Here is a 15591-nt window from a genome sequence, read left to right as displayed (position 1 = left end):
ATGCCTTTTATTTCTCTCATCAAGCTTCTTTCTCATTCCCTAACACTTTGAAGATGATCTTGTACTCTACCAAAAACAGAACAATAGATCTGAACTTCCTCAAATTCCCTTTTTTTTCCCCAGCCTTAAACCAATATGCATCTCCATCCTTACTTCCTTCCTGCTTGCCAGGAAAGAAATGTCTTTGAAAGATCAGTCCCTTTAACAGTGCTCCTAATTCCTTCCCTTTTCTACCTGCAGGACTGTTCGCTCAGTTATCCTCATCCTCTCCTGTATCTTAAAGCACCTTTTTGTCCTGGCTCCTTTCACTCTCCAGTGCTCAATCCTCTCCCATCCTAAACATTCTTTCCCTCAGTGCTGCTCCTCTTTTAAGCTCAAAACGTCCTGAAAGAATCTCCTGTAGCCACTGGCTCTGCGTGTTCCACTCCCATTCTTCACAAGTCCAGCTCCGTTCTTACTTCACTTTATTCCTTTTACAAAACTGTTCTGGCCTAGATCTCCAGCGACTTCCCAGTCACCAGTAGAAGCAATCACGTCTTTACCTTTGGTCTACGTTTCTGAGGCAATAGTCATTCTTAATCCTTCACTCAGAGGAAAGTTCTAAGGAATTTTAACTTGGATGCTCAGAGTTCAGGTGTGTTGGTTTGATACTGTGAGGCTTCCTTTTGTTTTAATCCTTTCAAATTAAAAGAGACCATATCACTTTGAACTCTGAGTCTCCAGTTAGTGTGGTGGTGGCTCAAGTTGCCACATTTGTGTGCTAACTCTTACAGAACCGCATTTTCCACCTCCTTCCTCCCATTTCTTTTATTAAACAAAGTAAAACAATTTATTAAAACTAGTTAAAAAATAAAACCTTGGGACTTCCCTGGTGACGCAGTGGTTGAGAATCCGCCTGCCAGTGCAGGGGACACGGGTTCGAGCCCTGGTCCGGGAAGATCCCACCTGCTGCGGAGCAACTGAGCTCGTGCGCCACAACTACTGAGCCCGCATGCCACAACTACTGAGCCCACGCGCTCTAGGGCCTGCGCGCTGCAACTACTGAGCCCGCGTGCTACAACTACTGAAGCCCGCGTGCCTAGAGCCCGTGCTCCGCAACAAGAGAAGCCACCGCAATGAGAAGCCCATGCACCGCAGCAAAGAGTAGCCCCCGCTCGCCACAACTAGAGAAAGCCCGCGCACTTCAACAAAGCCAAACAGCCATAAATAAATAAATAAATGTATTAAAAAAATAAAATAAAACCTTACTTTGTTCATAAATCCCGTTACCCAACTTGCTTGGTTTTTGCTCACTAATGACCTTAGATTTTGAACATCATCATTACAAAGATTTGCCTCTATGGATGTTGAAATAACCAGACCGAGGGATGAGGCAACTTCCAGTGTCTATATGGGTCCTGACACATGGGAGGTGCTCAATAAGTATTCGTTGAAAAATTAATTCCACAAGCAGCTCTGAGAGATGCAGTTCCAACCGGAGAGCTGGAAACATAACCCGTCTTATATCCCAGTTGGTTGGCTTGAAAGGCTTAATTGTGAGCAAAATGCTTAGGTCTGGATGCCATTGTAGTCCCTTCAAAACTTTAAAAAGCAGTTATTCTTTTCATATATTTCCTAGAGGGAGAAAAACAGTATGACTAGTTTAAAGGTCAAGTTGAGTTCACTTGTGTTCCTACAACCAGGAAAAAAATCTGTTTCATTTTTCTGAATTAAAAATTCACAGATTTAAATAGTTCACGCTGTCACTCACCTGTTAGCCCCTCTGCGGTGTTTCCGGAGATGGGAGTCTTTGCTTCTGGTTTATATGGAGCACTGATGCCGTGAGCAAGTAGACACCGTGTGTGCATTTGGTTCTAGAATTTAGTTCAGGAGAGTGTTATGGTTTAGAACGGTTGCAGAATTGCTGTTGAAGAGCTGACCGTGAACCTCAGAGACCAGCAGAAACCTGCTCTTGACCCTGCCCCTTAGTCTTGTCTCTCGTCACTGTTAGTGTTGTCTCTGTGTATTGAAGTTATCTGGGCTAATGGAAAAGCCTGGCTCGTTCTATCTCTACTGGTGTCTGTAACTGATAATTTATTTCTCAACTCTTCTTTACAGAGGGACCTGTCGGGGCACAAGAACATCGTGGGTTACATTGACTCCAGTATCAACAATGTGAGTAGCGGTGACGTGTGGGAAGTGCTCATTCTGATGGACTTCTGCAGGGGTAAGTATACGCGCCATACCTTAAGCTCTCATTTCTCCAGCACTTTGATTGTCAAGGGTGTGGGGTCATTTCAGTTAATGTGCACTGTACTCTAACGTATGTTGTTCCGGTTTTAAAGATTGGAAAACTAAGAGGCTAAAAGATACAGAGCCTTCTGTCACTTCTTGGTTATTCTTACAATGGCGAGTATCAGTGGCACAGATAACTCAGAGCGGTAGATAATACAAAACTCTCCTCTTGTTAGGTTTGGGAAGGTTTGGTGCTTGTATATGAACGCGAATGTATGAGAATGAGAATGAATATGTTCTTTGTGATGCTTTAAAACAAATGATGAAGGCACATAATAAAGACCCAACTCCAGATAGACTAAGGGAACAATTCAGCTTCCCTCACTCGTGTGTTCTCTTCTCCACCCGCACCACCATCCTTGCATTAGGGGGTCAAAGAATCCTTTTCGTCTAATGGAAATGACCCTGCTCTTCTTGCTGGAGATCTGTGATTGCCAGGAAAGCTACATTCAAATGATGCTGCCCTTAACAGTAGAGTCAAGTAGTCGAAAGCTCAGAGTTTCAAGCAGTATTTATCTTGGGAAACCCAGGCTGTAGCATGAATTTATTCGGAGTTGACTGCATTTCATACAGCTGTTGTTTGGAGGTTTGGCTTTTTTGGTCTAAGCCACTGTCACTCACGTTCTTGGGTCATCGTCTCACCGTTCGGTGCCCAGTTTTGTAATCACCCTTAGTTCCACTAACACGTTCCTTGCCTTTACAGATACTGTCCATAAATTAAATATGTTAGTAATGCTTCAAATGTGATGTTAACCGATAATTTCAGCCTTCTCCGTAACAGCTGTTAACCTGATTTTGTAAAATACTACCACATTTCGGGGCTTCCCTGGTGGCGCCGTGGTTGAGAGTCCGCCTGCCGATGCAGGGGACACGGGTGCGTGCCCCAGTCCGGGAAGACCCCACATGCCACGGAGCGGCTGGGCCCGTGAGCCATGGCCACTGAGCCTGCGCGTCCGGAGCCTGTGCTCCGCGACCGGAGAGGCCACGGCAGTGAGAGGCCTGCGTACCGCAAAAAAAAAAACAAATACTACCACATTTGAACTTGACAGTTTGTCTCCTGCTCTTCCTTTTTGGACAGTAAAATGTTTAGAGACGAGGGAGTAGGAGAGTCCAGGGAGCTGGATAATTTTCTAAGCGAGGTCGTCAGCCTTTCGGTCCTAGAGATTAAATGTTGGTGTAGCATTTCTGCAGACCAGGCAGCAAGCAGTAAAGCCAGAGAGACCAAGCTGTTCCTAAAATACAGACCATCAAACTGCCTTCTTCCTCCTCCCGGGGTCTATTGTGCAATCTGACTCTTACTAAAAGATACAGCACGTTGAACCTGTGCCCTCGTCCAATGCACAACAGGGACAGTATAACCAGGCAACTCGAGCCAGGACCATATTGTCAGTTCTGCTACTAATCTTGAAGACAGAATGAGGGCAGCTCACATCTGGCTGCTTTATATAATGAAGAAACTGTTTTGACGCCATAGAAAACAAGTCCCAGGCTGGGACTCAAGATAACCGGGGTTTAGTCCTGGCTCAGCCAGTGATGGGCCGAGTCCAGGTTGCTCCTCTGTGGACAGCCTTTCATTCTCGTGGATAAGTGATGGGTCTGAATGTTTATAACCTTTCCTCTGCTCTGCACCCCTCTCAGGAGGCCAGGTGGTCAACCTGATGAACCAGCGCCTGCAAACAGGTTTTACAGAGAATGAAGTACTCCAGATATTTTGTGACACCTGTGAAGCTGTTGCCCGCCTGCATCAGTGCAAAACTCCTATTATCCACCGTGACCTGAAGGTAACAGATCACCATTAAGTGCATTCATTAAGTGCATTCTTATGGAGTATTTTCTGTCTGCCCCAGGAATGAAGTAGATGTTATGGGGATGTGAGAAAAGCGTAAGGCATGGTACCAGATTCTAAGCTTACATTCTGCTTGGGGAGAGAAAGTACAAAGAAAAAAATAAATAGCAGAACAGTACAGTACAATATAGCTATCAATTTTATTAAGTAGCTTTCAGAAATTCTTTATAACCATCAAATGCCTGAACACATCTTTTTTGTTTTTCCTGATAAACTCCCAAATTCACTTTTCCAGGGTCAGAAAAAGTAATATGCTAATTTGAAATTTATAAACAGTGGTGCTTGATCTTTAAAGTCTATTTCATACTTTGTAAAATCCATTAATTGGTGATTTTAAAAATTTGTCCTACTAATTACCATCCCCTTGCACCGGGCCTTTCGTACTGTAGTCACTTGACAATGTTCGTTGAATGGAATTGGCACCCAGTTAGGATTCACTAGCATCTCTGGAGCACTGACAATGTGCCAGGTATTCTGTTAGACACTTTATGTGCACTGTCTCTTGGGAGGGAGACATTCTTCTTTGCATTTTATGTTTGGGGAAACTCAGGAGCTGAGAAGTTATGTGATTTGACTAAGGTCATGTAACTAGGAAGGAGCAGTACCAGAATTTGAATCCAGCTCTCCTGATTCTAAGTTACAATTTCTTTTCATTATACGTATGTTTCGAGAAACATGCTTCATGGCTAATATTTGCATCACTGTCCCCTAGTGTGCTTGTTAAATGCAGGCTACTGGGTTCCCTGTTGAATCTTTTGGGCTATAATTTTTGTGATGGTGCCAGGGAAGCCCAGGAGTTTTTATCTTAGGCACCCCAGGTGGTTTTTGTATATTCTAAAGTTTGAGGATCATAGCCGCATACTAGCATTTCTGTTCTGAGGGTGTTTTTTAGTTTATTTGTTTGTTTGTTTTCTTTAAGATACCATAAAATTCACTCTTTTAAAATGTACAATTTGGTGGCTTTTAGTATATTTACAAGGCTGTGCAACCATAACCACTGTCTAATTCCAGAAAATTTCATCATCCCCCCAAAAAACCCTGTATTCATTAGGGGTCACTCCTCATTCTCCACTTGTCCCAGCCCCTGGCAACCACTAATCTACTTTCTGTTGCTTATTCTGGACATTTCTTCTAAATGGGCTTGTATAGTGTGTGACCTCTTTCACAAGCATAGTGTTCTCAAGGTTCATCTATGTTGTAGCGTATATCAGTACTTCGTCCCTTTTTGTTATAACATTCCATTTTGTGGATATATCACATTTTGTTTATTCAGCAACTGGTGGACGTTTGAGTTGTTTCTACTTTGGCTATTATGAATAAGGCTACTATGAACATTCATATACTAGTTTTCATGTGGGCATATGTTTTCAGTTCGCTTGGGTACATACTTAGGAGTGGAATCGCTGGGTCATATGGTAACTCTAATTGTTTCAGGAACTGCCACACTGTTTTCCAAAGTGGCTGCACTGTTTTACAACCCCCCAGCAACATATGAGGTTTCCGATTTCTTCACACTAACCTACCACTTGTTATTGTCCTATTTTATCTTCCCACCCTAGTGAGTGTGAAGGCTCCAACAGCCTTGGACAGCCTTCTCCAGTGTGCCTCTGCCCACAGTCAGCCCCTTTTCTGAGTGGAGCGAGGAGGATACATCTCAGTGAATATTATGAGCCTCACATCGTACAAGTACATAGTTCTGTGGGGACAGTGCAGATGCAACATTGTTCCTATGCTCATCATGTTAAAGGATTGGTGAGAGAATGTAAATGAAATATTGGGAATTAAAACCTGAATAAGTGAAATACAAAACTTTATAGAACAAAGTGATGAATGGAAGAGATTCAAATGGCTTAATATGTGGTCAGATAGTGGGATCTGGCAATGGTGATTGAAGCCTTCTGGAAAAGTCGGATTTTGAAGGACTGGTGGGATATGGGTGGTCACAGAGAGGATGAAGGGCATTTCAGGCAGAGAGCAGGGCCCGAGCACTGCTGAGAGAAGGGAACAAGAAGGCATTTGAAGGTGAGGAGATAAGTAAGGGCTTGGTACCGGGCCAGTTACAGACCAGGCTAGAGTGACTGCAGGCCACTGCTCTAAGAATGTAATGACACTTTATTTTTTTTATTGAAATATAGTTGATTTACAATGTTGTATTAGTTTCAGGTTTTGACGGTTTATTTCTGGTTGCCTTAACCATGAGTGAAATTCTTGGGCATGTTAGCATGTATTGCAAAATAGGCAGTGGTACCAACATTTTAGGACCTGACCTTTCTTCCTGCCACCTGCCTTGGAGAAGAGTTCATGAGGGGCAAAGAAAAGGGGGAGAAGTGTGGCCCAGCTGCACCAGCACTGCTTCTGTGACCCGTATGAGCTCAGGTTTCTCCAGAACCCCATTCTCCCCCCAGGGCAGATGGGGTTCGATTTCATATTGGAACTCAGATTCTATAGCACAGTAACTTGTACCGACTGTATTGTAAGCTCTGTGAGTGATGAGCGTCCTTCATGTTGTCAGATGCACAGGGCACATTTCTATCCCTGTCTCGTTCTCCTGCCTAGGGCATTTGCCTCCTCTGTGACTGTCTCTCCCCATGACCCCTGTGCAGCGTGTTCTCCCGGGGCCCTCAGCTTCCTTGGTTGCTCTTCTTATCACTTAGCCTCAAAGCCTCAGCTTCCTCGTCTGTGAGGTGGAGACAACAGCACCAGCCTTGTTAGGGTCAGGGTGAGGCTAAAGGAGAACATGCATGTCAGTGTGCAGGCACATCCTTGGCGTGGAAAGTCCTGAGCGGGCATCCAGGGAGGTGAGAGCAAGGGGAGAGACCAAGAGGGACATGGAGCATCCTTTTAGAGAGTGCTACTCCCATGTGAAACAAAATCTTCCTTTATTGTAACTTTTTTCAACATCTGTTGGATTAAACAAGGCCTAAATGATAATCATTTCATACCTGTAAATAGCACCTGCCCAGTTTACCCATTCCCAGTGTATCAGTGCTGCTGTGAGGTGGTGGAGAGGCGTCACCCACGATGGGAACCTGAGGCACAGAGCTCAGTGTCTTGCCTGGGGACACGGTCGGGGATTGGTCTCAAGCAGCCAGAACTGCTCTGAACAGCCTGTGAGATGTCTCAGCAGAGAAACTCGGAGCAAACTGGAATCTGAGGGTAAGGCTGGGGTACAAGTGAGTGGCTGCCACGCTCTCCTCCTCAGCCCCTGCCCTTTGCCCCTCCGTCACCCAGGGCAGGGCACACAGTAATGGTGTTCAGTCAGTATTGAAGACCATCGGGTGTGCTGCTGGTTCACCAGTAGTGGTTCAGGAGACTTTGTTTCCCTTTCTCCTTGACCTTGGAAATAAGGAGTGTAAATAGGGGCCCCTGGGAGGAGGCCTTGTTGGTGATTGTTCTAGAGGAGTCCTGTTGCTGTTGGTTTTAGTCGTTGACTCCCCGTTGTTTTGCGGAAGCTTCCCCAAATTCCCCAAATCTTACACTCATTGCCATCTGGATGCTTTTGTTAGCATGTTAGATCCTGTTGACTTCTACTACTGTGTGCTTGGTGGGCAGTCACATTGCCTGCTGCACTGCCAACTTCCTAGGCAGGCGTGAAAAGTCCCCCTGTGCTTCCTGTTTGCCCTGGCTCTGTCATTGCGTCACAGGGCCTTGGCCACTCTGAGCTCCCTGTCATGGCTAGAACCAGCCAGCACAGTCCTAGCAGTAGCCAGAGCCAAGAAGTCCTTTGTTGTCCTCTTGGCCAGAGAACATGCTGGTGGCTGGTCTCCCGGTTGCTCCGCTGTGAACGAGGTGTCCCTTGGCAACCAGGCGCCTCGGGAGTAGTCTGTGGGGCACAGGAGGAAGCACAGGCCAGGCCGACTGTAGGGCCCCGTGTTGAGCCAGTGTCACCCTCTGCGGGGGCCAGCTTGGTCACACGCAGAACTGAGAAAGGGCCCTCTTGCCCTGCCTACCACGTGTGTGGTCTTTCTTGCAAGTTCCAGAGGGGAAATCAGCTGAAAGCGGTCCCTGTCCTTAAGCAGCTTATGTTCTAAAAATAACCATGACAGAAGTTCTGGTCTTTATTGAAAGTCTCTCCTCCAGGACATAGTTCTAACATTTTCATTATTTCCCCCATTGTTTAATTGCCGTCTCTCTGAAGAATGATAGAGGTCATTCCTGCAGATCATGGGGTGTCCTAGACCTGGGACGGTCACGTTAGCCAGCCCTTTCTTTTTACCAACGGCGAAGCCTCTGCCCAGAAAGGCTGTGACCTGCACAGTGAATTCAGTGATCAAACCAGAACAAAGGCCGGGGTTGTTTACTCTCAGTTTGGTTTCTGTTTGTTTGGTTTTGCTGTATTTTACCATGATGTTTGTCCTAACATTTAAGAAAGGGGAAGAAAGGGTTAAGACTTAATAAGTACATTCTAGATTGAAAAAGTCCTGAATGTCTCCTCAGTTGTCAGAAAGGAGATATAGATCTCATGAAGTACAATAGGATGAAGATTCTTGTCCTATTTTTGGAGTCACAGGTTGGAAAACCTGCATGCATCTAATCCTCCACAACTTCCAGTGGTAAAAATTTAGACTCTGTGGCTGAAGTGCCTGGATGCCGTATCTGCTTGGAATATTGTCAAGATGAAGAGGTCAGGAGGACGTGGCTTTCCAGACCCCTTAGCTAAAGCTGTGAGCAGAATTTGGGAGTGACAACTTTAATAACGCTCTTAGGCTGACAGGTTGGGAGTAAGGTCAGCAGTGTTAAACTCTCAATGAGCTGAAAGGTGGGCGGTTGTAAGTGATGGTAACCAGCGTCAGGCCGACTTCCTGAGGGGCTTGGCCAAAAACGAAGTCACCGTGCAGATTCTCTGAAGCTTCCAGAAGCTGGTGTATGAAGATCCAGTTGGTTCTTGACCTTCCTAAGCTCTTTGAATCTCTCTCAGCCCTGGTCATCTCACAGGTGGACGATGGTACCTGCCCTCATTGTTTCCTTTCTCTCACATCAGTGCAGCAGGGGAGGGTGAAGTCCCAGCGGTGTGGCAGCCTGAGCCCAAATCCCGCCCTCGCAGCCTTGTGACCTCAGACACGTTAGGTAACTGGACTCTGTTCTCTCGTGTGTTAAGACGGACAGTGAGGCTGTGTAAGAATTTCGTTAAATACTGTAGGTATGGGCTTCCCTGGTGGCGCAGTGGTTGAGAGTCCGCCTGCCGATGCAGGGGACGCGGGTTTGTGCCCCGGTCTGGGAGGATCCCACGTGCTGCGGAGCGGCTGGGCCCGTGAGCCATGGCCGCTGAGCCTGCACGTCCGGAGCCTGTGCTCCGCAGCGGGAGAGGCCACAACAGTGAGAGGCCCGCGTACCGCAAAAAAAAAATACTGTAGGTAGAAGCGTACATGGGGCAGGGTTGAGCCTATATTAAGCTCTGTTAGTTGCTGATACCATTGTTGTTTATATCATCCTGCCCCTGTGCCTTCCTGTTCCTAGCTCCACTTATCTAAGTCCTGCACTTCCTCCAAGGCCCAGCATTATCTCATCTCCTCATTCATAAGAGCGCTAGCCCATAATATGTCCGGTCCCATGTTTTCAGTTTTCCGGTGCCCAGGATGGTGCTGCCCCAGCCACAAAGGCCTGCCTCTGTGCCTTAGACACCTCATGTGTGCTCCCACCTCTGCGCCTTTATGCTGGCCGCTCTCTACTGGGAATGCTTGTCCCCAACGTGGTCCATGGCTGCTCCCCTCATCAGGGTGACTGTGCTGTTTATAGTAGCATCCTTCTTTATTTTACATACATTTAATCTGCTGGGTTTTTTTCCACAATATTTATCACTACCGGGCAGTTATACTTATTATTATTATTTTTTTAAATCATCAACTGGACTCTAAGCTCCATGAGAGGGACTTCCCTGGTGGCCCAGTGGTTAAGACTCTGCGCTTCCACTGCAGAGGACACAGGTTCGATCCCTGGTGAGCAAACTAAGATCCTGCAAGCCCTGCAGCATGGCCAAAAATAAAATAAAATTAAAATTAAAAAATAAAATAAGGGACCTCCTGGCGGTCCAGTGGTTAAGAATCCATGTTTCCACTGCAGGGGCACAAGTTTGATCCCGCATGCCATGCAATGTGGCCCCCCAAAAAAACCAAACCCTAAGCTCCACAAGAGGATGAACTTTGATTTGTTCACCGAGAAAAGTACTTGGCACGTAATAGGAGGTAGTAGGAGTTCAAATGTATTTCTTTAATAAAGGAATGATAACAATACCTATCTTACACGTGTATAGGGAGATTTACAGTTCATTCTCTTACTTGCTTCATAAGAACAGTGATAGAATTATTATCAGCTTTACTTTACAGATGAGAAACAAGCCCAAAGACGTTGGTCCAAGGCCAGACATCTAAAATAGTCCCTGAGGTCTTCTGAACCCCAGGTGCAGTGTGGTTGCCACGTGTCATGCTCTGTGTTAAGTGTTTTGTTGATGATGGTGCTGGCGATGATGCAGGCAGCAGCCATCTGGAGCTCAGAGGTCTTCACTGGTGTTACACAGGGACGGATAGAGAGAGGGCGGAGCTTGCAGCTACTGCTAAAGTGGCTGTGGCCAAGCGATCTCACCTTCGTAATCTCAACTGATCCTCCCAGTAGACTTGCACAGTAACCAAAGCAGGGATTATGCTTCTTCTCTGAATTGATAGTTCTTTGATATTGCTCAGGCTTTCCCTACATTGATATCTCTGGCTCCCTTGTGTATTTTTGTACACACCCTTAATTTTTAACTGGTTTTCCTGTAAATATAGTTTTGTACAATATTATCTTTGTGGGAGGGAGGGAGGCCAACTGGGGACCAGGTTAGATATAGTATAATTCCTGAGTTCTGTCAGTCTGGAACTAACCAGAAATACAAACCTAGTTTTTAAGGGGGGGGAGGGACAAAACAAAAAGCCCCGATGTGCATCATCTTTTATTCTGTCCTTTGTCTACTTAGCTTTCCTCCCTTCCCCAACAGTGATTTTGGTCCCTAGAACTACCTTGTTTGTGTTTTGATATGAATTCACTTTTCAGTTTTCTAGATTGTACATTCCAACATTAGAAGGAGAGAATCTGATTCAGGAAGGGACTGCACACATACAACAGGAGAAGCATGGTTTCACAGGCGCCCTGTAGGATGTATGAGGCCAGCAAGGAAGATTGTTGCTGAAAGATACTGAGTAAGGGATTTAGGGGTCCCTTATGTGTGTGAAATACTGGCCAGGTATTGTAGGAGACACATGAGCATAATATAATTATAGACCAGAGGCTGGCAAACTTCTCTGCAGAGGGCCAAAGAATAAATATTTTAGGCTTGTCAGCTATATAGGCTCTGTTTCAACTGCTTGACTCTGCTGTTGGAGCTTAAAAACAGCCATAGACTAGAGGATAAGTAACCAGTGGGCATGGCTTGGTTTGGACGGAAGGTCTTTGTCATCCCTTCCTAGCAGTGGTAAGTTCTGTAGATTTTTGTAGGGCGGCCATGTAAAGTTCTACTGAGGAGTTATGGCTTGAGCAAGGCCTTGAAGAATGGCTAGGAGTTGACTAGTGGAGGGAGCAACTGAATAAAAAGACAAACTAGTCAATATGGGGAATGCTTAGCAGACATTGAGCAAATCAGCCTGACTAGTATTTAGACACTTGGTTCCTCATTGACTAGGTTCCTAATTATAGGGACATTTCTGAACATAAAGAACTAAGATACCCCTGGCCTTAAGCTTGTATCCAGTACATTGGGTGAGTGTAGTCATCCCTACCAGGGTAGGAGGATGGGGATGGGGGGCTTGGAGTAATTGTTCTGCTTCTAACCTGCTTCCTGCCCTGGCAGAAAGACAATTCCCTGTCCTTCTCTAGAGTTGGATTGCCTAGGTTCACTTCCTTCCTTAATCACTGTGAGCCTCACTTTCTCTGTCTGTGTAACAGGGATTATTATTACATTGTTACTATGAGGATTGAATGAGATAATCCATGTAAAGTGCTGAGACAGTGGTAGTTGTATTAGTAAAAGCTCAGTAAATGGTAGCAGTTCTTTTTAAAACCTCTAAATTCGATTGGAAATATTAATGTTGCCTTGTTGGAATTATTTTAGGTTCCTAAAGTGAGTATACGTTCAGGATAGCTTGACTGTTTCACTTGGTGTACATAGATTAAACTCATGAGCATTGTAAAAAGCTGTAGATGGTGGAAATATTTGCCTGACTCTGCCCTGTCTTCGGGAAACAAGTCTCCCCTAAGAATTCTTATTCACAAGAGCGTATCCACGCAAGTTTATGGTCATAGTTCACACTGCCTGTGTGGCTAAAAATCCCAAGGTCAAAACTGTAAATTAAAGTGATTATAGGTTATTAGTGCCCCAGGTGCATAAGTGAATTATCTCTGGGAGAATAATAGACTTTAAACTCAGGCCTCCAAGGCTTCCCACAGATGAATTCCAAGGAACATGAGTTAACAACAATGACAAAACCCCTCACAGCAGTACCGTGAGTGACACTCAGTAGGAATAAGAAACAATAAACTACAGAGTCAGTTTGCAGCAAAGACTTTAGGTATTGGATTTAGCAGATACAGACTATAAAATAAACATTTTTATGGTATATAATTTTAGAAGAATTAAAGTATAGAAGCAAGAGACATCATAATTGACAAGATATTTTTAAAAGGACTAGCAGTAATTGTAAGGTCCTGGGTATTTGGTGGCTCCTATCTTATTTCTGACAGACTCTCTCTCTCTCTCTCTCTCTCTCTCTCTCTCTCACACACACACACACACACACACACACACACACAGGGTGTTGTATGCATTTCTCTTTTTTAGTTTATTCCATTTAACCAACATTTTCTGTTCTAAGCACTATGTTAGGCATTGGTAGAGAAGACTACAAATATCTGTGCTTGTTCTTAAGGAGCTTATAGTCTACTCTTACCTTTGTTATCCAAAGGTGATCAGTCTTTGGAAGGCTGAAGACAAAAGGCAATGGAGACTACAGACTTACTGACCTAACAAGATTTTTTTGGCTGCCATTTTACTGCCCACGTATAGCCAGGTCTGTCCTCCAGCATACCAGTCAGCTCAATTCACCTATACCAAAAATTAATACATCGTGAGTACAGTGGTGCCCACTGTTTTGGAGTTGTTATTTCTTTGGCAGTGTCCTTTGATACCAAGGATTTCACTAGGGTCTGGTCTTCAGAAGCTCCCTCCTACCCAGAACTCCTAACTCACTGCCCAAAGAATTCATCTATAAAAATATAAGGATGGAGGCTTCCCTGGTGGCGCAGTGGTTGAGAGTCCACCTGCCAATGCAGGGGACGCGGGTTTGTGCCCCGGTCCGGGAAGATCCCACATGCCGCGGAGAGGCTGGGCCCGTGAGCCATGGCTGCTGGGCCTGCGCGTCCGGAGCCTGTGCTCCGCAACGGGGGAGGCCACAGCAGTGAGAGGCCCGTGTACTGCAAAAAAAACAAAAACAAAACAAAACAAAAAATATATATATAAGGATGTTACTTTAACAGGAGAACTGTGCATTTGCCCACAGGCCTTTAATCACATTGAGAAGTAGCCAAAATATAGCAAATATTTATTAATTCAGAAAATCCTAACCTATTGTAGTAAAGAAATTGATATATGTGTTTATAAGGCCCAAATGAAATCACTGACATCAGGAAGAACAGAGTACTGAAGGAACGTAGGGAAGGAGTGATATTTGTCTGAGTGGGGGCCTGAGGAATGCTTCAAAGAAGAGGTGGCATTGGAACTGGAATGTGAAAGGTGAATGGGATTTGGATAGTTAGGTAGGGAGCTGGTGATCATCGGGAGCATCTTAGACTGAAAGAAAGGCAGGAATAAAGATACAGAGGCTTAAAACTATAAGGATTATTTCTGCAGAGCTGAGAAATGTGACTAGAAATCTGGAAAAATGGGACTCTTGCTTCCCCACTGTTGAATTTCCTTTTTTTACCCTATTGCTGTGCATCTTTTTTTTGTTCCACTTGGAATGACCCCTGTTGACATACTTAGAGGAGAATAACTTTCCTGTGCACATTAATGAGATTATCAGAAATAAAGTATCTTATTGATGTGTATGCAAACCAACTTTTCAAACACATTACTAAACGATATCTTGGAATGGGCGGCTGGGCGATGTTTTTCAGGTTGAAAATATTCTCTTGCATGACCGAGGCCACTACGTCCTGTGTGACTTTGGAAGTGCCACCAACAAATTCCAGAATCCACAAACTGAAGGAGTCAATGCAGTAGAAGATGAGATTAAGAAGTAAGCTTTTCCTCCTTTCTCGGAATTTTATCCATTATCGGATCAGCAGTTTTACCTTCAGCTCATGATTGAGAAGGTCAGGGTGAGAAGACAGTGGTGCTTGTCAGTTGCTCCTTGTCTCAGATCATCATGTTGGCAGTTGGGTTGTTGGATTTTAAGTGGAGGATGGGGAAGGGGTTCATGACCAATGAGCAGTGGAGTAAAATGAAAGAATCTTACAGCACTTTGTCAATGGTCCTATGGTCATTATACATAGGTCTTTTGATTTACATCACATAGCCCTTAAAAAGGTGCACACACCTTAGAAGTACTGTGATGCTTTTAAGTGGGATCACAACAGCTGTGACATTACCAGTCAGTTGGTTGTGCTTTTTACTGAAACCTAAATGGCTGTGTATTCCTTCCTGCTCATAAGGAGCTCACCTGCAGTCTAGTGGAATTAATGGTGCGTAGGGCTGTTAAAGTCTCTACAGATAGTGAATCACTGACTTCCACGAGAAAAAAGCTTCTTTAGATTTGTGATTCCAGTAAGAACCTGACCCATTTTCGCCTGTTGTCCAGAGTGTTGGATTTTTCACAGGCACCAGCACTCACTCTTACTGCTCATAAATCAGCAGCCTAGAGTGCACACATATCCTGATCCTCTCTCTCCTTTCCTGCTTCACCCCTGGCAACCAAGCCTGGGGCAGGAAGACTTACGGTCCAAGGCCCTGATGGGCACCTAAACCGCAGAGCCCTCTGGGCTCTAGAGACTCTAGCAGCGCAAATCACAGGCTTGGTAACACTAAGACTCTCACTTTGAAGATGAGCTTATCCTTCTCTTTTCTTGAGCCAGAGATAAGAGGAAAACTGTTGTTTCAGCCTTATGCTGGCAGCAAAGATCCATCCACCTCCCAGCCTAGCCAGGACCCACTTTATCCTCCTGAGTGTTCCAGCCAGTATTACATCTCTGTGTCGAGCCACATCTAAAGGGATTACTATTTTAAAAAAAACAAATCAGCCAGATATACTATCAGACCACGAGGATTTACAGGAGAAGATTTTGTTATTTGAGGAGCAAGAAAAGTTGCTTTTAGAGTTTATTTAATACCTTAGTGTCTGCGTCCCCACCTGCTCTTAGATTGGAAGGACTGCAGCTAGAGGGCCGTGGGTGTGTGCCAAGGACAGCTCTTCATTTCACCTGCGCTAATATTCCATACTGTCTTCTCC

At 44.9% G+C, this 15591-nt stretch overlaps 1 protein-coding gene across 13 annotated transcripts in view; it reads left to right on the top strand.

The window, feature by feature from the left end:
* Positions 1 to 15591, top strand: part of AAK1 (AP2 associated kinase 1) — a 167263-nt gene that overhangs the window by 80205 nt on the left and 71467 nt on the right. For all 13 annotated transcript variants that reach the window (XM_082643342.1, XM_082643344.1, XM_082643343.1 and 10 more), the window contains exons 4-6: positions 2098 to 2206; positions 3913 to 4055; positions 14261 to 14382. In XM_082643342.1, coding sequence (XP_082499468.1) covers positions 2098 to 2206; positions 3913 to 4055; positions 14261 to 14382 — 374 coding nt within the window. The remainder of the gene's footprint in view (positions 1 to 2097; positions 2207 to 3912; positions 4056 to 14260; positions 14383 to 15591) is intronic.

This window comes from Mesoplodon mirus (assembly GCF_964341445.2).
Source record: "Mesoplodon mirus genome assembly, chromosome: 14".
Lineage (NCBI taxonomy): Eukaryota > Metazoa > Chordata > Mammalia > Artiodactyla > Ziphiidae > Mesoplodon > Mesoplodon mirus.
Note: the sequence above shows the minus strand (reverse complement) of the source record. Positions and strands in the feature narration are given on the sequence as shown.